The sequence below is a fragment of the Eublepharis macularius genome, chromosome 6 (genome assembly GCF_028583425.1).
Source record: "Eublepharis macularius isolate TG4126 chromosome 6, MPM_Emac_v1.0, whole genome shotgun sequence".
Lineage (NCBI taxonomy): Eukaryota > Metazoa > Chordata > Lepidosauria > Squamata > Eublepharidae > Eublepharis > Eublepharis macularius.
Window position 1 is genome coordinate 15869744 of NC_072795.1, and position 17098 is coordinate 15886841.

The 17098-nt window shown below is 43.8% G+C and overlaps 1 protein-coding gene and 1 non-coding gene across 2 annotated transcripts; one reads left to right on the top strand and one right to left on the bottom strand.

Annotated features, from left to right (window-relative positions):
- The first annotated feature begins 2002 nt into the window (after positions 1–2002).
- DNAJC19 (DnaJ heat shock protein family (Hsp40) member C19) lies at positions 2003–15973 on the top strand. Its single transcript, XM_054984169.1, has 6 exons — positions 2003–2099; positions 7010–7061; positions 8653–8726; positions 11595–11671; positions 12807–12877; positions 15415–15973. Exons 1-6 carry the CDS (start codon positions 2097–2099, stop codon positions 15483–15485), a joined length of 348 nt encoding a protein of 115 aa, XP_054840144.1. The 5' UTR covers positions 2003–2096; the 3' UTR covers positions 15486–15973.
- Positions 7976–8047, bottom strand: TRNAV-GAC (transfer RNA valine (anticodon GAC)). Its single transcript has one exon. It is a non-coding gene; the product is annotated as a tRNA-Val (tRNA).
- Positions 15974–17098: the final 1125 nt, after the last annotated feature.

The following is a 17098-nucleotide window of genomic DNA, read 5'->3' on the forward strand; positions in this document are numbered from 1 at the left end:
CACATGGCCATTGCCCAGTGGCAATGCCCATGGCCATTGCCCAGTATGCCGCTGCTCAGCATATGCCATGAGTTGCCTACCCAAGCTGTAGACTTCTGTTGTCAGAGGAGGTTTTACAAACTAAAACAGGGAGAAAATAATAAGCAACAACCCCAGCACAGGTCAACACCTAAGCACACCTGCTCACTCTTCTGCTAGACACACATTGGAGAAGAGCAACATTCAAGCACTGGGGTGCATGTGCGAAAGAAGGGAAGCATAACATTTAGGGTTACCAATTCTGGGGTGGGAAACTCCTGGAGGAGGTAAGAACCTCAGCATGGCATGATGCCATAGAATCCATCCTCCAAATCAGCCATTTCTTTCAGGAGAACTGATCTCTGCTCCCTGGAGATCAGTTGTAATTCCAGAATATCTCCAGCCACCACCTGGAGGTTGACAAATTTTGCTGAGCCATCAGGTGGCCTGAGGCCAATCTCTTTCAGTTTAAACTCAAAACTCTTGTGAGGGCAAAATGGAAGGGGGGCACCCTGAGCTTCTTGGAGAAATGGTGGCATAAAAATGTAAAAATAAATAAATATCTGAAGATCTTGTTGGTCTCTGTGGTGCCACTGGACTCAAATAATCTGAAGCAGGAAGATCTGCCTCTCAGGAGCTCATACCCTGAAAATCTTGTTGGTCTCTAGGGTGGCATGGACTAAAATCATCTGAAGCTCTGCCTCTCAGGAGCTCATACCCTGAAAATCTTGTTGGTCTCTAGGGTGGCATGGACTCAAATCATCTGAAGCTCTGCCTCTCAGGAGCTCATACCCTGAAAATCTTGTTAGTCTCTAGGGTGGCATGGACTCAAATCATCTGAAGCGCTGCCTCTCGAGAGTTTATACCCTGAAAATCTTGTTGGTCTTTAGGGTGCCATAGGCTCAAATCATCTGAAGCTCTGCCTCTCAGGAGCTCATACCCTGAAAATCTTGTTGGTCTCTAGGGTACCATGGACTCAAATCATCTGAAGCGCTGCCTCTTGAGAGTTTATACCCTGAAAATCTTGTTGGTCTTTAGGGTGCCATAGGCTCAAATCATCTGAAGCTCTGCCTCTCAGGAGCTCATACCCTGAAAATCTTGTTAGTCTCTAGGGTGGCATGGACTCAAATCATCTGAAGCGCTGCCTCTCGAGAGTTTATACCCTGAAAATCTTGTTGGTCTTTAGGGTGCCATAGGCTCAAATCATCTGAAGCTCTGCCTCTCAGGAGCTCATACCCTGAAAATCTTGTTGGTCTCTAGGGTGCCATGGACTCAAATCATCTGAAGCGCTGCCTCTTGAGAGTTTATACCCTGAAAATCTTGTTGGTCTTTAGGGTGCCATAGGCTCAAATCATCTAACGCTCTGCCTCTCAAGAGTTCATACCCTGAAAATCTTGTTGGTCTCTAGGGTGCCATGAAGCTCTGCCTCTCAGGAGCTCATACCCTGAAAATCTTGTTGGTCTCTAGGGTGCCATGGACTCAAATCATCTGAAGCTCTGCCTCTCAAGAGCTCATACCCTGAAAATCTTGTTGGTCTCCAGGGTGCCATGGACTCAAATCATCTGAAGCTCTGCCTCTCAAGAGCTCATACCCTGAAAATCTTGTTGGTCTCTACGGTGCCATTGGACCCAAATCCTACTATTCTACCGTAGACCAACACGGCAGCCTACATAAAAATAAATGCATTGTACTTGGAGGGTAATGTGTACTGGGAAGTTTAGACAGAGGTCTCAGTCAGGCAAAACTAACTACAGAGAGGTATACCCCTCCCAGCCTTCAAGCGCCTCACAAAATTTCCTCACGGCTAAGGCAAAAACAACCCCCGCAAAACAAACACTGAGCGCCTGAAGCGCATCGCGCACGCGCCCCAGCCTCCGATTCCCGCCTTCACGGCCGCTAGCGGGGAGGGGCGGGGGAGGAGAGGGACGGAGGGAAGATGAAGCGAGAGGCTGTTGCTGTTTTACGACACGCGCGGCGCCAGGCCTTTCTTTGCTTTACGGCAGGAGCAGAGAAGAGGACAGGGAAAGGGCGCGGGAGCGAGCCGGCGTGGTCTCCCCTCGGCGGGGGCGAGCGGCGCCATGGTGAGTGTTGGAGGGGCGACCAGCGCACTCCCCCGCGGCAGGCGGGGAAAGCCACTTTCCTACCCACTTCCCAATTCCTGCCCCTAAAGAAGCCGCCGTACAGTTAGGGTTTCCAACCTCCAGGAGGTGGCTGGAGATCTCCCGGAATTACAGCTGCTCTCCAAGAGTCCAGGCCACTGGAATCCATTCCCGTGAAGAAAATGGCTGCTTTGGAGGGGGGGGGGATTCTATGGCATCAGACCCCGCTGAGGTCCCCTCTCCCCAAACCTCACCTTCGCCAGGCTCTACTCTCAAATCTCCAGGAATTTCCCAGCCTAGAATTGGGAGCTGCTCTTTGTTATTTAAACGACTGTACATGCACCAGGGTTGTTATTAAGGGGAGGAGGTCTTTTTCTGAAATGTAGTTTTCAGAAATAGCCACGGATTCCTCTTACTCTTCTTTAAGAGCATGATTTCTCTTTCATTGCTCTGCAAAGAGAAATCAAGGCACCCTTTTGTAACGTCAGCCCTTGCACTTGTTTTATGTTTCACACCCCAGGGTGATGCTCTGGTAGGACGATAGGAAGGCTTGGGAGGGCATTGCCTGCCTCTGAACATCTGCAGAGTGATAATCTGAGATATTGCAGAACCTTCCTTCCTACCCCTCCTCTCTCCACATTTCTTTTTGATCCAAAAGGGATTGTTTAGAAACCGACTCAAAATTCCGGGAAAATTAAAGGATTGTTGGATTTCAGGGAGTAACTGGGTAAAGAAGAGCTAAGAGCATTTTTCTCAACAACTCTATTGTGCATGCTGTTCATCCTTGGGAAGCATTTGGGAGGTAGGGAGCGTGCAGTGCATTGAACTTTAATCTGAAGTAGCATTAATCCAGATCAAGTGCAGCCATTGTGCTTTTCAATTTACATTCCTGAACTTGGATACAGTTGGCCTCTTACGCAAGGCAAATCTTTAATTGAAAGGGGGTTGGGGGTTGGGGAGCAGCTTTCCATTTTATTAAAAAAAAATTATAGGGTAGTGAGGCTGTGCTAGATGGTGGTCTTGAGCATGTTGGAGGAGGGGAAGAGGATAAACTGTCTGGGAAGCGAGGGGGAAGTTTAAAGTAGTGATGCAGGTGAGACAGAAGGATTTCCTATACAATTTGGCATATGGTCAGTGCTTTGCATAGTACTGGACTGTGACTTGCCTAGAGCAGTCATGTGCAGATGTTGACATGACAGCGATCCATAGCCCAAGTGGATGTTGTGTTGGCACATTACTCTTGCACACACAGCTCCTTTTGAAATGTAATGGTCCCATATAAACAAGACTGTGGACCCATGTAAATTCTCGTAGATAAATCCTTTTTCTTTCAGCATCGTATTTAAAGACTGCACATGGAAAACAAATGTGTGTTTCTGAGCTAGGATTGCCAGGCATGGCCTAGCAACTGGCAAGCAATGGTAGGAAAGGAACTTCTGGATTGCAGCGGGGGTGGCGATTAACATCCTTGTCGCAATGATGTTGTTTCCCAGCATGACCCGGAAGTGACATCATCACACCAAAGGTGATGCTTTAGTTTTGGGTAAATGCTAAGCTGTCACTCAGTGTGATGATGTCACTTCTGGGTTGCACCAGATGCAATATCATTGCACCAGGGATGCCAGTTATGTACACACACTGCCATTTTGCCAGGCATTTCTTCCCACCACCCAGCTGAGCTGCAACAGGGGCTGGGGGCAGGACATCCTCTGCCCCCAGTCAAAAGAATGGCAACCCGACATAGAGTCCTCCCTCCAAAGCAGCCATTTTCTTCAGAGGAACTGGTACCTGTTGTCTTGAGGTCACTTGTAATTTTGGGAGATCTCCTGGCTTCACCTGGAAATTGGAAACCCTATTTTGAGCTGGAGTTAGTGTGGTGATTACAGGAATTCTCTGTGATCTGCTCTACACTTCTGCTACTCCCTCTTGGTGACGTTGGTGAGGCGATGCCCTCTCAGCCTCAACTCTTCGTTTGAGATGTTTGGGTTAATAATTCTGGCCTACGTTGCAAGGCTGCTGGGGGATTATAACCATATAACTTGTGAAGAAGTGCTTTAAACACTGACAGAGTCAAGTTAACTAAATGGAATTCCAGGTTCATTAGTGTCTCTCTGAGAAAGATGCTGGGATAAACAACAAAGGATAGTCATGCTTTATGCAACTTAGGCACTTTTTCAAGGTCACGTAATTCCATAATCAGTCAAAAAGAAGATTTGGTCTATAATTTATTAGAACAACAACAAAAATATCACGCTCGACAGGTTTGATACATGCTAATTAGAAAAACAAATTAGTTAAGGGTTAGTGTGAAAGAATGACATAGACACTTGAAGTTATATTAAAAGTGACCTTAAGCGGACTGTCTACTTATGTTCCAGTTTGGAAATGTCAATAGGAAAAGTTCTGCCGTGCTGCTAGGTTTCCCCAGCTTGATACAGAAGCAGGGATCAAGTCTCCCTCCCTCCTGCCCTTTCTAACAAATGGCATCATTGTACAATATGAGAAGTAAGTTACCTGCACAGTGGCATTCTTGGATTTATGGAATATTTAACAGCATAATACTGTTAAATACTCTCTAACTATGCAACTGGTGGATGCATTTGACTGGAAGTTAAGTGCAGGTGTTGGACTAGGAAGATTTGGGTTCAAGTACCTGCTCGAGCCAGACACTCAGTGGGTGACCTCAGGCTAGACACTAGCAAAATTTTATTTATTTATTTATTTATTTATTTATTTATTTATTTATTTATTTATTAGATTTTTAGTTCGCCCTCCCCGCCAAGCAGGCTCAGGGCAGAGCACAACATTTTAATTTACATAAAAACACAGATGAAACATTACAGTAAAATTTAAAACATTACATACAATAAAAACTTCTCAGATGGCGATGGAAGAGTTACTTCATTTCAGACATGGTCCATATATCCATATCTATAGATATATATAGGGTGGTGATCTTTTCAAGTCAAGTCAAGTACGGCCAGTGGGGGCCCAGCCTAGCCTCCGCCATATGCCTGGCGGAACATCTCTGTCTTACAGGCCTGGCGGAGGGATAATAAATCCTGCCGGGCCCTGGTTTCATCAGACAGAGAGTTCCACCAAGCTGGTGCCAGGCCCCAAAAGGCCCTGGGTCTGGTTGAGGCCAGGCGAGCCTCTCAGGGACCGGGGACCGGGAATTTATGTTACTAGCAACAAACCCCGTTGTGGGGAAAAATACAATGGGCTCCAGAAAGGGGAGGGCGGGCATTGCCACCTCCTCTGCACCTGATACCAGCTGAGTGAAGGGGAGGTGGGCATTGCTGGCTGTTCCCTGATCCCGGGCGGGTGAAGAGGTGCGGGCATTGCTGCCTGCTCTGTGCCTGATCCTGGCCCACGTGAACAGGGAGGCATTGCCACCTGCTCTATACCTGATCCCGGGCGGGTGAAGGGGTGCGGGCATTGCTGCTTGCTCCGTCCCTGATCCCGGCTGGGTGAATGGGGAGACTTTGCCTGCTTCTCTGCGCCTGATCCCAGCCAGGTGAAGGGGTATGGGCATTGCCGCCTGCTCCATGCCTGATCACAGGTGGGTGAAGGAGGAGACGGGCATTATCTCCTCCACACCTGATCCCGGACAGGTGAAGGGGGGCAGACATTGCCTCCTCTGCACCCTGATCCCAGCTGAGTGAAGGCAAGGGGTGGGCATTGCTGCCTGCTCTGCTCCTGATCCCAGCTCGGTGAAGGCAGGGGGCAGGCATTGCCACCTGCTCCCCTCCCAGTCCCAGCCTTGGCTTCCTGCAGTGGCGCAGCATTCTCTGGAGGGACAGGCTGCCTCGCCTGGGCTTTCCTGTACGGTAACGCCCTCTGGAGGTGCACTAGGATAGGAGGTGAGTTGTCAGGAACATGACTTGCCTTTTATATAATAGGATTTGGCTTAGAACTTGCCTCCAGCACAACTGAATTACGTTAAGGCTCCAAAAGCATTCCATCTAAATATTAATCCACAAGCAAAAACAATTCACTGTATTTGGAAACAGACAGTAAAATCAAATCTGATTTTAAGGGGATGGGTAAACTTGTAGCTCTGGCATCAGTTTGCCCAAGGCCACTTACAGTAAAATCCTAAGCAGAATTATTCCAATCTAAGCCCAATGGAGTAACTCTCTTTAGGATTTCACTGTAAGTTAATCTATGGCTGAGGATGAACACAGATCTTCCAAAGTCCAGTATTGTGTCAACTGATACAGAGAGCTGTTTGAGAGAGAGGAAGGGAAGTTTATTTATTAACTTCATTTATACCCTGCTTTTCTTCCCAGTGGGCACCCAGAGAAGCTTTCATCATTCTCCTCTATTTTAACCTCGCAACAACCCTGTGAGGTAGATTAGATGGAATTCCTAAGAACAAACTCTTTTGTTTCTTGCCCATTCAAGAACACTGTGGTTTCCCCCCTTATTTGAAGTGTAAAGACATGGACTGATATGCAAGCTTTTGAATTAAACAGAACACATCAGTCAGCTAGAAGAGAGGACGAAATTTCAAACAAGCACACACGCTTCGTGCCCTTATAAACTGGAGAAAAAAGAAGCTTTTTCATATTTCAGAAAATGCACCCACAATTTCTTGCCTGTTCCGAAAAGTTATTCCTGACCTTACTTCTAGCCTGCCTTTCTCCCAAAGGACTTGACTGTAAGTGGTTATTCCTTTTACAGTTCTAATGCAAGAAGTGCTTGAAAGCTGACGATTAAGGCTCTCTGTCAGTGTGTAAGCAACCTTTATCCCATCCATTTTATGGCAGCTTTAGAATGTTTTTCTTTTCTCTCTCACACCATTTGAATCCCAATAGTAAGTATACTTAATGCACTGAGATTACTGCTGTATCACTTTTACAGTATTGCTTCCCCGTCCTGTTTTTTAGGCAAGTACTATGATAGCCGTCGGTCTGACAATAGCTGCTGCTGGATACGCAGGTTTGTGTTGGGATTGCATGCTTTATTCCAGGCTGCTCAAATAGTGCTGCACTGTAAATTGATAATATTATAGTACAGCATTGGGCAAGGTGTGTTAGTCTCCACAGGCCACATTGGAGGAGTATCATGAGCAGAAATCTATCCTAAGTGGTGTGTTTCTCATTTTAAAAAAGAAGAATCTTACGGCGCTAATTTATTATCACAACAGTGGATTGGGTTCAGCCAGCTTTTTAAAACCACCTTATGCATTCGCCCCTTCCTCACCGCAGCCCCTGCCTGCATGGCTTTTTTCCATGCAGATCCTGTGATCGCCAGCATAGCCTTTTTAGTGGACAAAGGGTCGATCCCTGTTCCTGTTTTCACCATCTGGTACGCTGAATGGATCCAACCCCATCTTTTGTAGCACCAGATGAAGTGTGCCATATTTCATAAAAGTTTATGCCGTAATAAATATGGTATTCTTTAAGGTGTGGCAAGACTTTCATTTTGTCATAACAGACTGCCACTCCTCTGAGATTTCTGCCCATTTTCCCCCTCACTTTTCACATTCTTGTGCTTCAACCTGTTGGCTACCATGCTACAACGCACATGAAGCAGCAGGCTTCTGAATCAAACTGTGGGTCCATCAAGGTCAGTATTGGCTACTCTGACTGGCAGGGACTCTCCAGGGCCCCAGATGAAAGCCTTTCCCATCATCTGTCACTTTTTGCCAGTACATACATGCCGTCAAGTCGCAACTGACTTAGGGTTTTCAAAGCAAGAGACGTTCAGAGGGGGTTTGCCATTGCCTTCCTCTGTAGAGCAACCCCAATCTTCCCTGGAGGTTTCTCATCCAAGTTCTGACCACGGCCAACCCTGCTTAGCTTCCAAAATCTGATGAGATCAGGCTATACCATGCCACCTTTCCTTTTTACTAGAGATGCCAGGAATTGAACCTGGGACCTTCTACATGTCAAGCAGATGCTTTATCACTCAGCCACAGCCCTTCCATGTTTCATTGTGAACTCATTCACATTATTTGGGAATAAAAGACGTAAAATACAAAAATGTGGGTCCTTATTATAAGGCGAAAGTTTGGGTTGAACTGTTTTAAGTAAATAAAACTATGTTTAGCCTAAATATCAAACTTTTTGAATTCTGAGCCTTTTCATAAACTGGCTTAGAGTCCTGAGCCATTTGAGAAAACTTCATGCTTGCTAAACTCTAATCCACTGCTAAATGATAATGATAAGATCTTAAATTGCTCCTGAAATCTGCTAGGCTGTTTATGATTTTTTTTCCCAAGAGAACAAAATTAGGTAGCTGAAGAGCAGCTATATTTGATTTGTCATTGTTGCTCACACATATTACACGTAAGATACTTTTATTGAAGATTTCTTGAAAGAATTAAAGGGGAAGACTAGGCAATCGAATGGCTGGGTGTGGGGAGAAATCACATGTCGCTGGCCTATCACAGTAGTAGAAAGCCTCCTTGGAGGCAGTGAGTGTCATCCAGTCCCTCCTGGGCAAGCAGTGCAGGTGCAAGGTCACTTGCACAGACAGAACACATGGGTCATGCTGTTCAGTACTGGAATTCTAATCTTTCTTGAAGGTCGTTATGCCTTGCAAGCAATGAAGCAAATGGAGCCACAAGTGAAGCAAGCTCTCCAGTCTTTGCCAAAATCTGTGAGTTCCATCTTTTGCTTAGTTTTGTCTTCCAGCAATGTTAACTCTTGTTTGCCACTGTAGCATTGTCTGACAGGGACCTAAGCAGCTCACCAAGCAAGAATGGCTGAATTTTGTGTTTTTGACAAATCCCAATTTTTTGTTGTCAGAAAACCTACTTGCATCAGTAGGCAGGCAGAAGTGAGGAGCAACAGCCAAATAATGTACACTGCAGTGGTCAGGCAACTAAATGCAGATAGAGGTGGTGCTGATTAGTAGGATGTATGGGATAATTCTCCCCATTATCGATCGAGTGCAGTTTTTATTGAAGGGCTTGGTTAAAAGTTTTGGAGTCCTATTCAGTCTGGGTCTCCTGTTAGAAGAAGAGAAACATACAGTAGCCAATTAAGCAAAAATGCTGTTTCCCAGCTGCACTTCATTAGGAAGCTGCCCCTGCTACTGCAGACACCTGATTCTGCAGCTTCCCTTGCTTCTGCAGCCATGCTGATCCATATGGTAACTTCATGCTAGATTACTGTACAGACTGTGTGTGGGGCTACCCTTGAAGACTAAGAAACTTTACCTGGTAGAAAATGTTATTGGGGGCTGCTTGTTGGGATCAGGTTACACTGGTCCTGAAGTTTCTTTACTGGTTGCCTATTTATTTCCAGCTCCAATGTAAAGTGCTGGCACTTACTGTAAAATCCTTCATACTTGAAGAACTATTTATCTCAATATGAACCTGTGCAGCCATTGCTTTCTTTGGGAGCAGGTCTCTGAGCAGTCCCCTCATTCTCAAAGATCTGGTACGGCCTGGACCCAGGCATTTCTGTTGCTTCTCCACTGCTGTGGAACAGCCTCCCAGAAGGAAGGAGGCAGGCACCTATGCTTAGAACCTTCCAACAAGGATGCAAGATGGGGCTATTTGAAAAAGCTTGTGGAGCAGCTTGAAGGCTGTGGCTCACTTGTTTTAATTAGCTGTTTCAGTATTGTATTTTAATGATTATATCTGAATTGTATTTATTGTTGTTACCTGCCTCAAGTCTTGATTGTGTCAGGAGAAAGGTCAGGTATATAAATTCCATAAATAAAAAAATCGCCTGTCTCAGAAGAGGCACAGATGAACCTTCGAGTACCTGCGCTGATTTCCTTCCATTCAGCCACCAGGCAGAGTAGACATTTAACACGTGCCTTTCCCTTACGCTATCAGGGCACATGTGCAGTCATCTCTCCTATTGAGGGGGGAGGATTTCCCAGGCATGTGGAACCCTTTTTAGGTGGCTCAGTTGTGCTGCTTTTAAGGTCATCGGGGAACCGGCCACTTTAGAAATACTGCAAATGAGACACATTTATAAACAGAGACGTGTGTTTGGGAGCACAGTTTTTGCAGCACTTGAAATACTTTGGGTCACCAAATGAGAAAAACAGATTGGATATAATAATAACAGAGAAGGGAGAAGGCATTAGGAATGGAGAGGCAGGAAATCTAGGATCATCCAACATTCTTTACCCTGCTTTGTAGAATTCAGTGGTCTGTTTCATGTGTGTTGGCACCATCACAGGAATACAAAGTTATCAAAGTCAAAAAGAGTTTATTGTCTATAGCCATAGGCCATCACAATTCACCAAACGTTGACTAATAAACAATTAAGTCCCTTATCACAGTTAATATAGGTTACTAAAATTAATTAAAACAATACAGTATGCCAAACTATCCCAGGGGTCACGAAACAGCCTCATTCAGTACCACCTTAGATCTTATCTTTTTGGCTGCGAGTGCAAACTGAGAGACTCTATAGGACACATGATTATCAGTGTCAGATAACAAAAACACAATCTTCTCAATTTCAGAGTATGTGTTTGTCTCTGATAGGATTCTGGCCAAAAATTTAGCTCTGGGTACACTATATAATGGATAATAAAGTAGGTAGTGGGAAAGGTTCTCCACTGTAGGTAATCCACAAATGCAGGTGCGATGTTCCATAGGGGTGTGAGAATTAACGCCCTGCCAAAAGAGCTGTCTGCATCATCTGGAAGCGCAGAGCAGTGAAAGACACTCTGAGGTTGTAATGAGAAATACTGGCTAGGTAGGGAGAGCTTAAATGGTCAAATGTGATTAGTTTATACCAAGGAGCTGCCTTAGATTTTGATATTGATAGCCGATCCATCACTGCATCTGACTTATAGATCCACTCCTTAAGTGGGAGGTTGTTGGCTGAGACCCCTAACAGGTCATCTGGGATGGTATACCTTTGGCAAATGGTGGATAGAAAGCCAGGGTGTGTGGGGTCTTTGAATAGTAAGTAATTTACTGATTGGCAACTTAAGGAGTCAGAACTGGAAAATTTGATCCTTTTCCAGTATTTTAAAACTGCAAGGTGTACCCGCATTCTAAGGGAGGGGAGTCCCTTAGAATGCATTTCAGCCCTCATCAGGGCGGCAGGAGCGCCTTTGGATAAAGCCAAAATCCGTCTAAAGAACTGGTTTTGGATTACCTCAAGGCTGGTTAGAACATCTTCCTTCCAACCCCACACTTCAGCTCCATATAGGAGGTGAGGGACTACCTTGCTCTTAAATAATTTCAGTGCTGGATCTATCAGTCGACCCCCCTTTGTATAAAAGAAATGTATGATTGACCCCACAATCCTTGATGCTGAGGATTTAACCGATGCAAGATGTATCTTCCAGTTCAGAGTCTCTTTAAAGGTTACCCCTAGAGATTTAAAGGAGCTGCATTGTTGGATTGGGTTGCCAAGGATGCTCCGGTGGGAGATTTTTGGCTTTCTCCTGAAAAACATTATTTTTTATATATAAAGTTATCGGTGGTAACATCATGTGCTACTTTTTTAAAAAAAAATCTACAGTCTATAACAGTGTATCTTATTTCAGGCATTCAGCGGCTATTACAGAGGAGGATTCGAAACCAAAATGACCAAGCGGGAAGCTGCTTTAATATTAGGAGTAAGGTAAAAAAATTAATTTTTGCCAAGGAACTAACTCTGTGAGTTAAACTCGGGAGCCCTTTTCTGAAGAGACAGAATCCCCACAGCAGCCAGTGACCGACTCTGGGACGTTCCCATGCCGGGGACATTACCTTGAAGGCTGCTATAACTGCAGAGAGGGGTGTGTGTCTCAGTCCACATCGCTGCAGAGAACGGTGAATATTTTCTGTGTAGAAGTTTTGTTTTTGTTTCTGCACCGTTCAGTCTCTTGAAGCAAGTGGACTGTCAGGCCATTTCACAGCAGCCAGCCCTGATGGCAATGCTGTTGACGATGGAGGTCCTTGAGATTCCTGTTTGCACGAGGATCAGGGTGTGTTATAAACCTTCAGATCTCTCGAGCTGAAACTTCAAATCCTGCCTTCAACAGAGCTGCAAAGCAAAGCTGTAGAGTGGGGAGAAGTGTAGGTGGTGGTGAGGGATTCTCTCTTTGGCCGAGTCTTATACTAAGGTTAGGTGGCTGTTTTGGATCCAGACACTGGAGAAAAATGCAACGTCTACCTATGAAGATGGTGTTCCAGCAAAAAAAAAAAATGGGGTTGAAGAAGGATGACGGTTGCTTTTGGTGAGACATGCTTGGAGCAAGCCAAGCCCAGTTGGCACTGCCAGCATCTCAGGAATTCGCCTTGGATTTGGCAAATGGTTGCGCAGGACTGAGATGCAGTGACTGCGTGAGGATGTTGCTTTCTCCCACTCTACTGGCCTCAGCAGCGCTGCCAGTGCCTTTTTGCTTGGGAGGTTCTTAGGAGCCAGGCAAAATGGTCACACATGTCGCAGGTTGCCTCCCCCATATACTATACCATAAAGGGAGAATGCAAATTCATATTTCTGTCCATTTTCTTGTAGAATAATCAAGCAGGATTCTTTTTGCCTCTGCTTCTGGAATTTCCGTAATATTGTGTAGCTCACAAACACTTTTTGCTTGTGGGTTGCAAAAATTCTGTCAGTAGCCATGCTGAGAGTGCAGAGTTGGAGCAAATGGAAAAAAGTGGGAGGGAAATTTTTTTTAAAAAGCCACGCCCTGATAGAAGCTAGAGTTTGAAGCCTTTTGAAAATAACATTGACCTAATGTAGTCACTCTCTCTCATTTTTAAACTGCTAGTCCTACAGCTAATAAAGGAAAAATCAGAGAAGCTCACAGACGAATCATGCTTTTGAATCACCCTGATAAAGGTAAATGAAAACAGAAGAAATGGGTTTTGTTTGCCATAAACAGGTTGATACTGTTTTCCTTGCTGATCTAGCATGTCCTATTAGAGGACTGTACTATCTGTGTACCCCAGCAAAATTTTATTTTATTATCTTCCTTTATAGCCTGTCTTTCTCATTGAGACTTAATATGGATTATAAAAGATGACAAGCAATTCAGTCAGGCAGCAAAGACCTCCAATAAACTGTTCAGAAGGACTGGGATGACAGAACTGAAAAACACTGCAAACCAAAAGTGTCTAAGGCAACAAAACCTGTCTGAGACATGGCATACCATAATGAAGAAAGTGGGTTACAAAGGTTGGGGACATTGTAGGACAAAAGGAGGCAATACATATAATAAACATTGCAATAAACTACTATCCCCTGTTGAAGTACTCTCATAAGCTGTGCCACTATACTGTGGTTCTAATCCTTTTATAAAAAATCCCCTCCTGAGCATTTCTGTTTTGCACATTTGGTGAAATAACAGAGACATGGGAACACAAGTGGGAGCCACCACAGAGAATGCATGTGAAGGGACAGTTGCCATTCCTACCCATTTGCAGGGTGGCACCTTCAGAAGACTTTGCTCAGATGAGTGAAGCTGTTGCAATGGAGCATAACTGGAGAGACTGTCTAGCAGATATGTGGGTCCTAATGATTTAACCCAATCCAAAGTACATCCCTTAATCCCTACTTCTACCTCCAAATGTCTCAACAAGGTGACATACTCCACATTATCACAGGTTGCTGATATATGTAGTAAAAGCAATGAACAGTCAGCCCTTGTTCCTATACAGATGCACGGTGACCAACCATTTTATCTATCTTTCAAACACTGTCTTGGAAGAACATTTCATCAATATCTGGATTTTTTTCTTTTAGGGCGAATGTTGCCCTGTAAACACTTTGGCACTTCTTAAGATTAGTCAAAGGCCAATAGAACAACGTGTATTGCTAACTGGTAGGCATTGTGTGATTGAAATTAGTCGGACTTAAAAGATCCTGGTTCACATACACATCCCGTGAAGGGCTGGAGCTTGACTTGGCAGCTACAAGCAAATACTTAGGATACCTTCAGTCACCTATTCACATATTTATTTCAACAAGGTAGAACACCAGATGTTACTACTACTGCTGTTAATTCATATAGCACTTACAGTTTGCATAGTACTTTACAATTTGGTTGGATATAAAATCTGCATTCCTTTAATGCGGGAGCCTTCTTCTGGCAGAAGAAGGAACACTGAAGGAACGTTCCACCATTAGCAGAATGGAACCGTTGGTTACAAAGGTGAACATAATTAAGTGCATGGCATGAGTGAGTCTTGGTCTAAGATTTGTCCAGTCATCCACCCACTTGGACTTAAATATGCATGCCTATAACTCCCATTGAGAGAATCAGCTTACAGCACAATAAATATGTCATCATTTGTCGCATAGATGACTCTGCCACAGCTGTGGCTCCTTTGCCAGCAATATTGGCTATGGTGGTTGACTCATACACACACGAGCAAAGATACAGGCAGAAGACTCTCAGATCCCCATAGGGTTAAAGCTGTTGACAGAGCCTCTTTTAGGTACCCAAGGAGCTCACTACCATTTTCCCAGGTCTTTGTGCCTGCAATTGAGTACTTGAGGTGCTTAGTTGGAGAGCCGCTGTTCCTGTTCCAAACACCCAAAGGGAGTTGTTTAAAAAAAAAAAAAATTCCTGCATTTCAGCTTTAGGGAAAGTAGATCTGCATAGTGATATAAGGTCATTATACTATTTTTTACGGCCATGGTGCAGTTCATAACTTGGTTGCTCTTTATATTTTTTTTCTGCTGCACCTTTTGCTGCTTTGTTCATTGCTTCTGTCATGCTAGAATTTTATCACATATCTTTTGTGATTTTAGCTAATTTAGATGTTTTGAGAAAGGTAGCTTAGAGATGTGAAGTCCTAGAAAGTAATGGGAAAATAATATAAAGGTGCATTAAGTATTCTATTTTTAATTCTGAACCTAGCCACAGAGTGAAGATTAAAATATCTGCACACACCCTAGGGCAAGGGAGATTAATCTCTCAGGTTTGCAAAAAAAAGATTTGAGTAAAAGGAGTTTTAAGGAAGAATTTGTCTATCTAGGTTCCTCTTCTTCCAAAACTGAAGCTGTCTTATAGTCTGACCATTGGTCTGTCTCCCTCAGGAGTCTGTTCTGATCAGCAGATGGGGGCCAGGATTTTGAATGACTGGTTTTAACTATATAATTTTTATAAAATAAAAATAAATAGCTGTTTACTGACTTGTGTAAACTGCCTTGCCGAGATTTTGATTTTTTTAAGGTAATGAGAGATGCTGTAACTGAATGTATACACAAAACATATGCGTATCCATAAGCAGTAGCTTCTCCCCGACTCTTAAAACTCGCGTTTAATTCTTTTATATGTTTCTAAAATATGTTTCTTAACTATCAGAAGTCATGTGTCAAAAGCACAGCACAAGACTTTTGCAAAATGACTTTCACGTTTTCCCTTTGGCCAGGTGGATCTCCTTATGTTGCAGCCAAAATCAACGAAGCTAAAGACTTGCTTGAAGGTCAAGCTAAGAAATGAACACTTTACCTATAAAGTTGACTGGCTTGACAAATGATGGTATGGACTGTGCCATGAGGAACTACTTAATTTTTACATCATCTTCAAACTAAATCTGTACTTTTGCTAGGGAGATCTACAAACGAAGATGGGGAACACACTTGAATTTGACTTACGTCCAGACATACAATGCACACTTTCTGAAACATTGGGCCTACTTAAGGTTTATCAGATGCTGGTATCTGAAGCTCACGCTGCTGTGGTTTTGAGATGTCAGTGTTAAAAAAAAATGTTGCTCTACGACTCAGTCGAAATAACTTGAGACTTACCATGAGATGATCCTTCAGGAATAAAGTGTTTAAAATGCTTTGTTTTCTTATACTGATAAAGTATTTATACTGAAGTTGTCTTGTAATGGAATATGCAGCATATTCCTAACATGATGTTTTCTTTCAGGTAATTGTCATGGTTTCCAAATGATTTTAAAGGGCAGTAAAATTGTTACAGGACGCGGAGTCTTGCTTGTATGCATTGTGGTTTGGATAGAGAACATCTAAATCAAATGGTGTGTGTGTGTGGGGGGGGGTCATTCTGTCTGTTTTCCCTCTTCTGTCCCCTACCTCCCATTTACTAACAGACCAATTTAACAGTTGCATGTAGACAAAGTTTGCCCACCTGGAATGACGTATCTTCCATTCTCTTGCACTATGAAAAGCCACATTGTACAAGCTGTATACTTTTGCTGTCATGTTTGGGAGGGAAACGTTGGACAATTTTTCATCAAAACGTTGGTGAGTGAAAGGAACCAAAATAAGCTACACAGGTCTACTCTGGAACAAGAGGGCATGGACAAAGACATTAAGTCTTGCCCCTTAAGCACTGTAACTTACCCTCACAGCTTGAAGAGCTATAAGCGCTCCCTTTCAAATTCAGAATACCAACTCTGCAGTTTAGCAGGTCCTGTTTGTCTAGCAATTCTAGAATAAGTTGCATTCCTTCATAAATATCAAAAAGGGCTCCCAGAGAACTCGAATGATTCACTGCCTTATTTTCATATATTAAACACGCTGCATGAAATTAAGGCTAGAGAAACTAATCTTAAAATTGTATCTATTGTCTATTAGGAGCACAAAAATTTACATATGTGAACAAAGGAAGCCATTGGAACAGCTGGAGTGAATCTGTATTAAAAGCATGCGTGTCTCTGCCAGTCCATCTGTGTAGCAGGCATAACTCATCAGGAAATAAAGCTAGGAGTTCCAAAACTGGCCACCACCTTCAGAATGATGGGAGTTTCAGCGCTAAACATTAAGGGAATCAGGGTATCCTTGCCCAGATTAGTATTTGCAATGGAAGCAACAGTTCACTCATTGGAAGCCAGGAAAGTGGAGGCAGCATAGACAGGGAAGGTGGAGACTATCCCTCTTCCCTTAACAAGACTGTTAACTCCTCTGTGCTGCCCTTCAGTGATGCCCCTTTCTTTGTTGACTGTGTTTTCTTAATGATTGACTTGGCAACTATGAAACTTTGAGGTGTCAGTTTTTATAGACTTCTGAGTATTTGTGCATGCTGAAGTCTCAGCCACAACTACAGAGAGAAGGCAAGTTGTTTGAATGGTTTGTAAAGTAAACAAA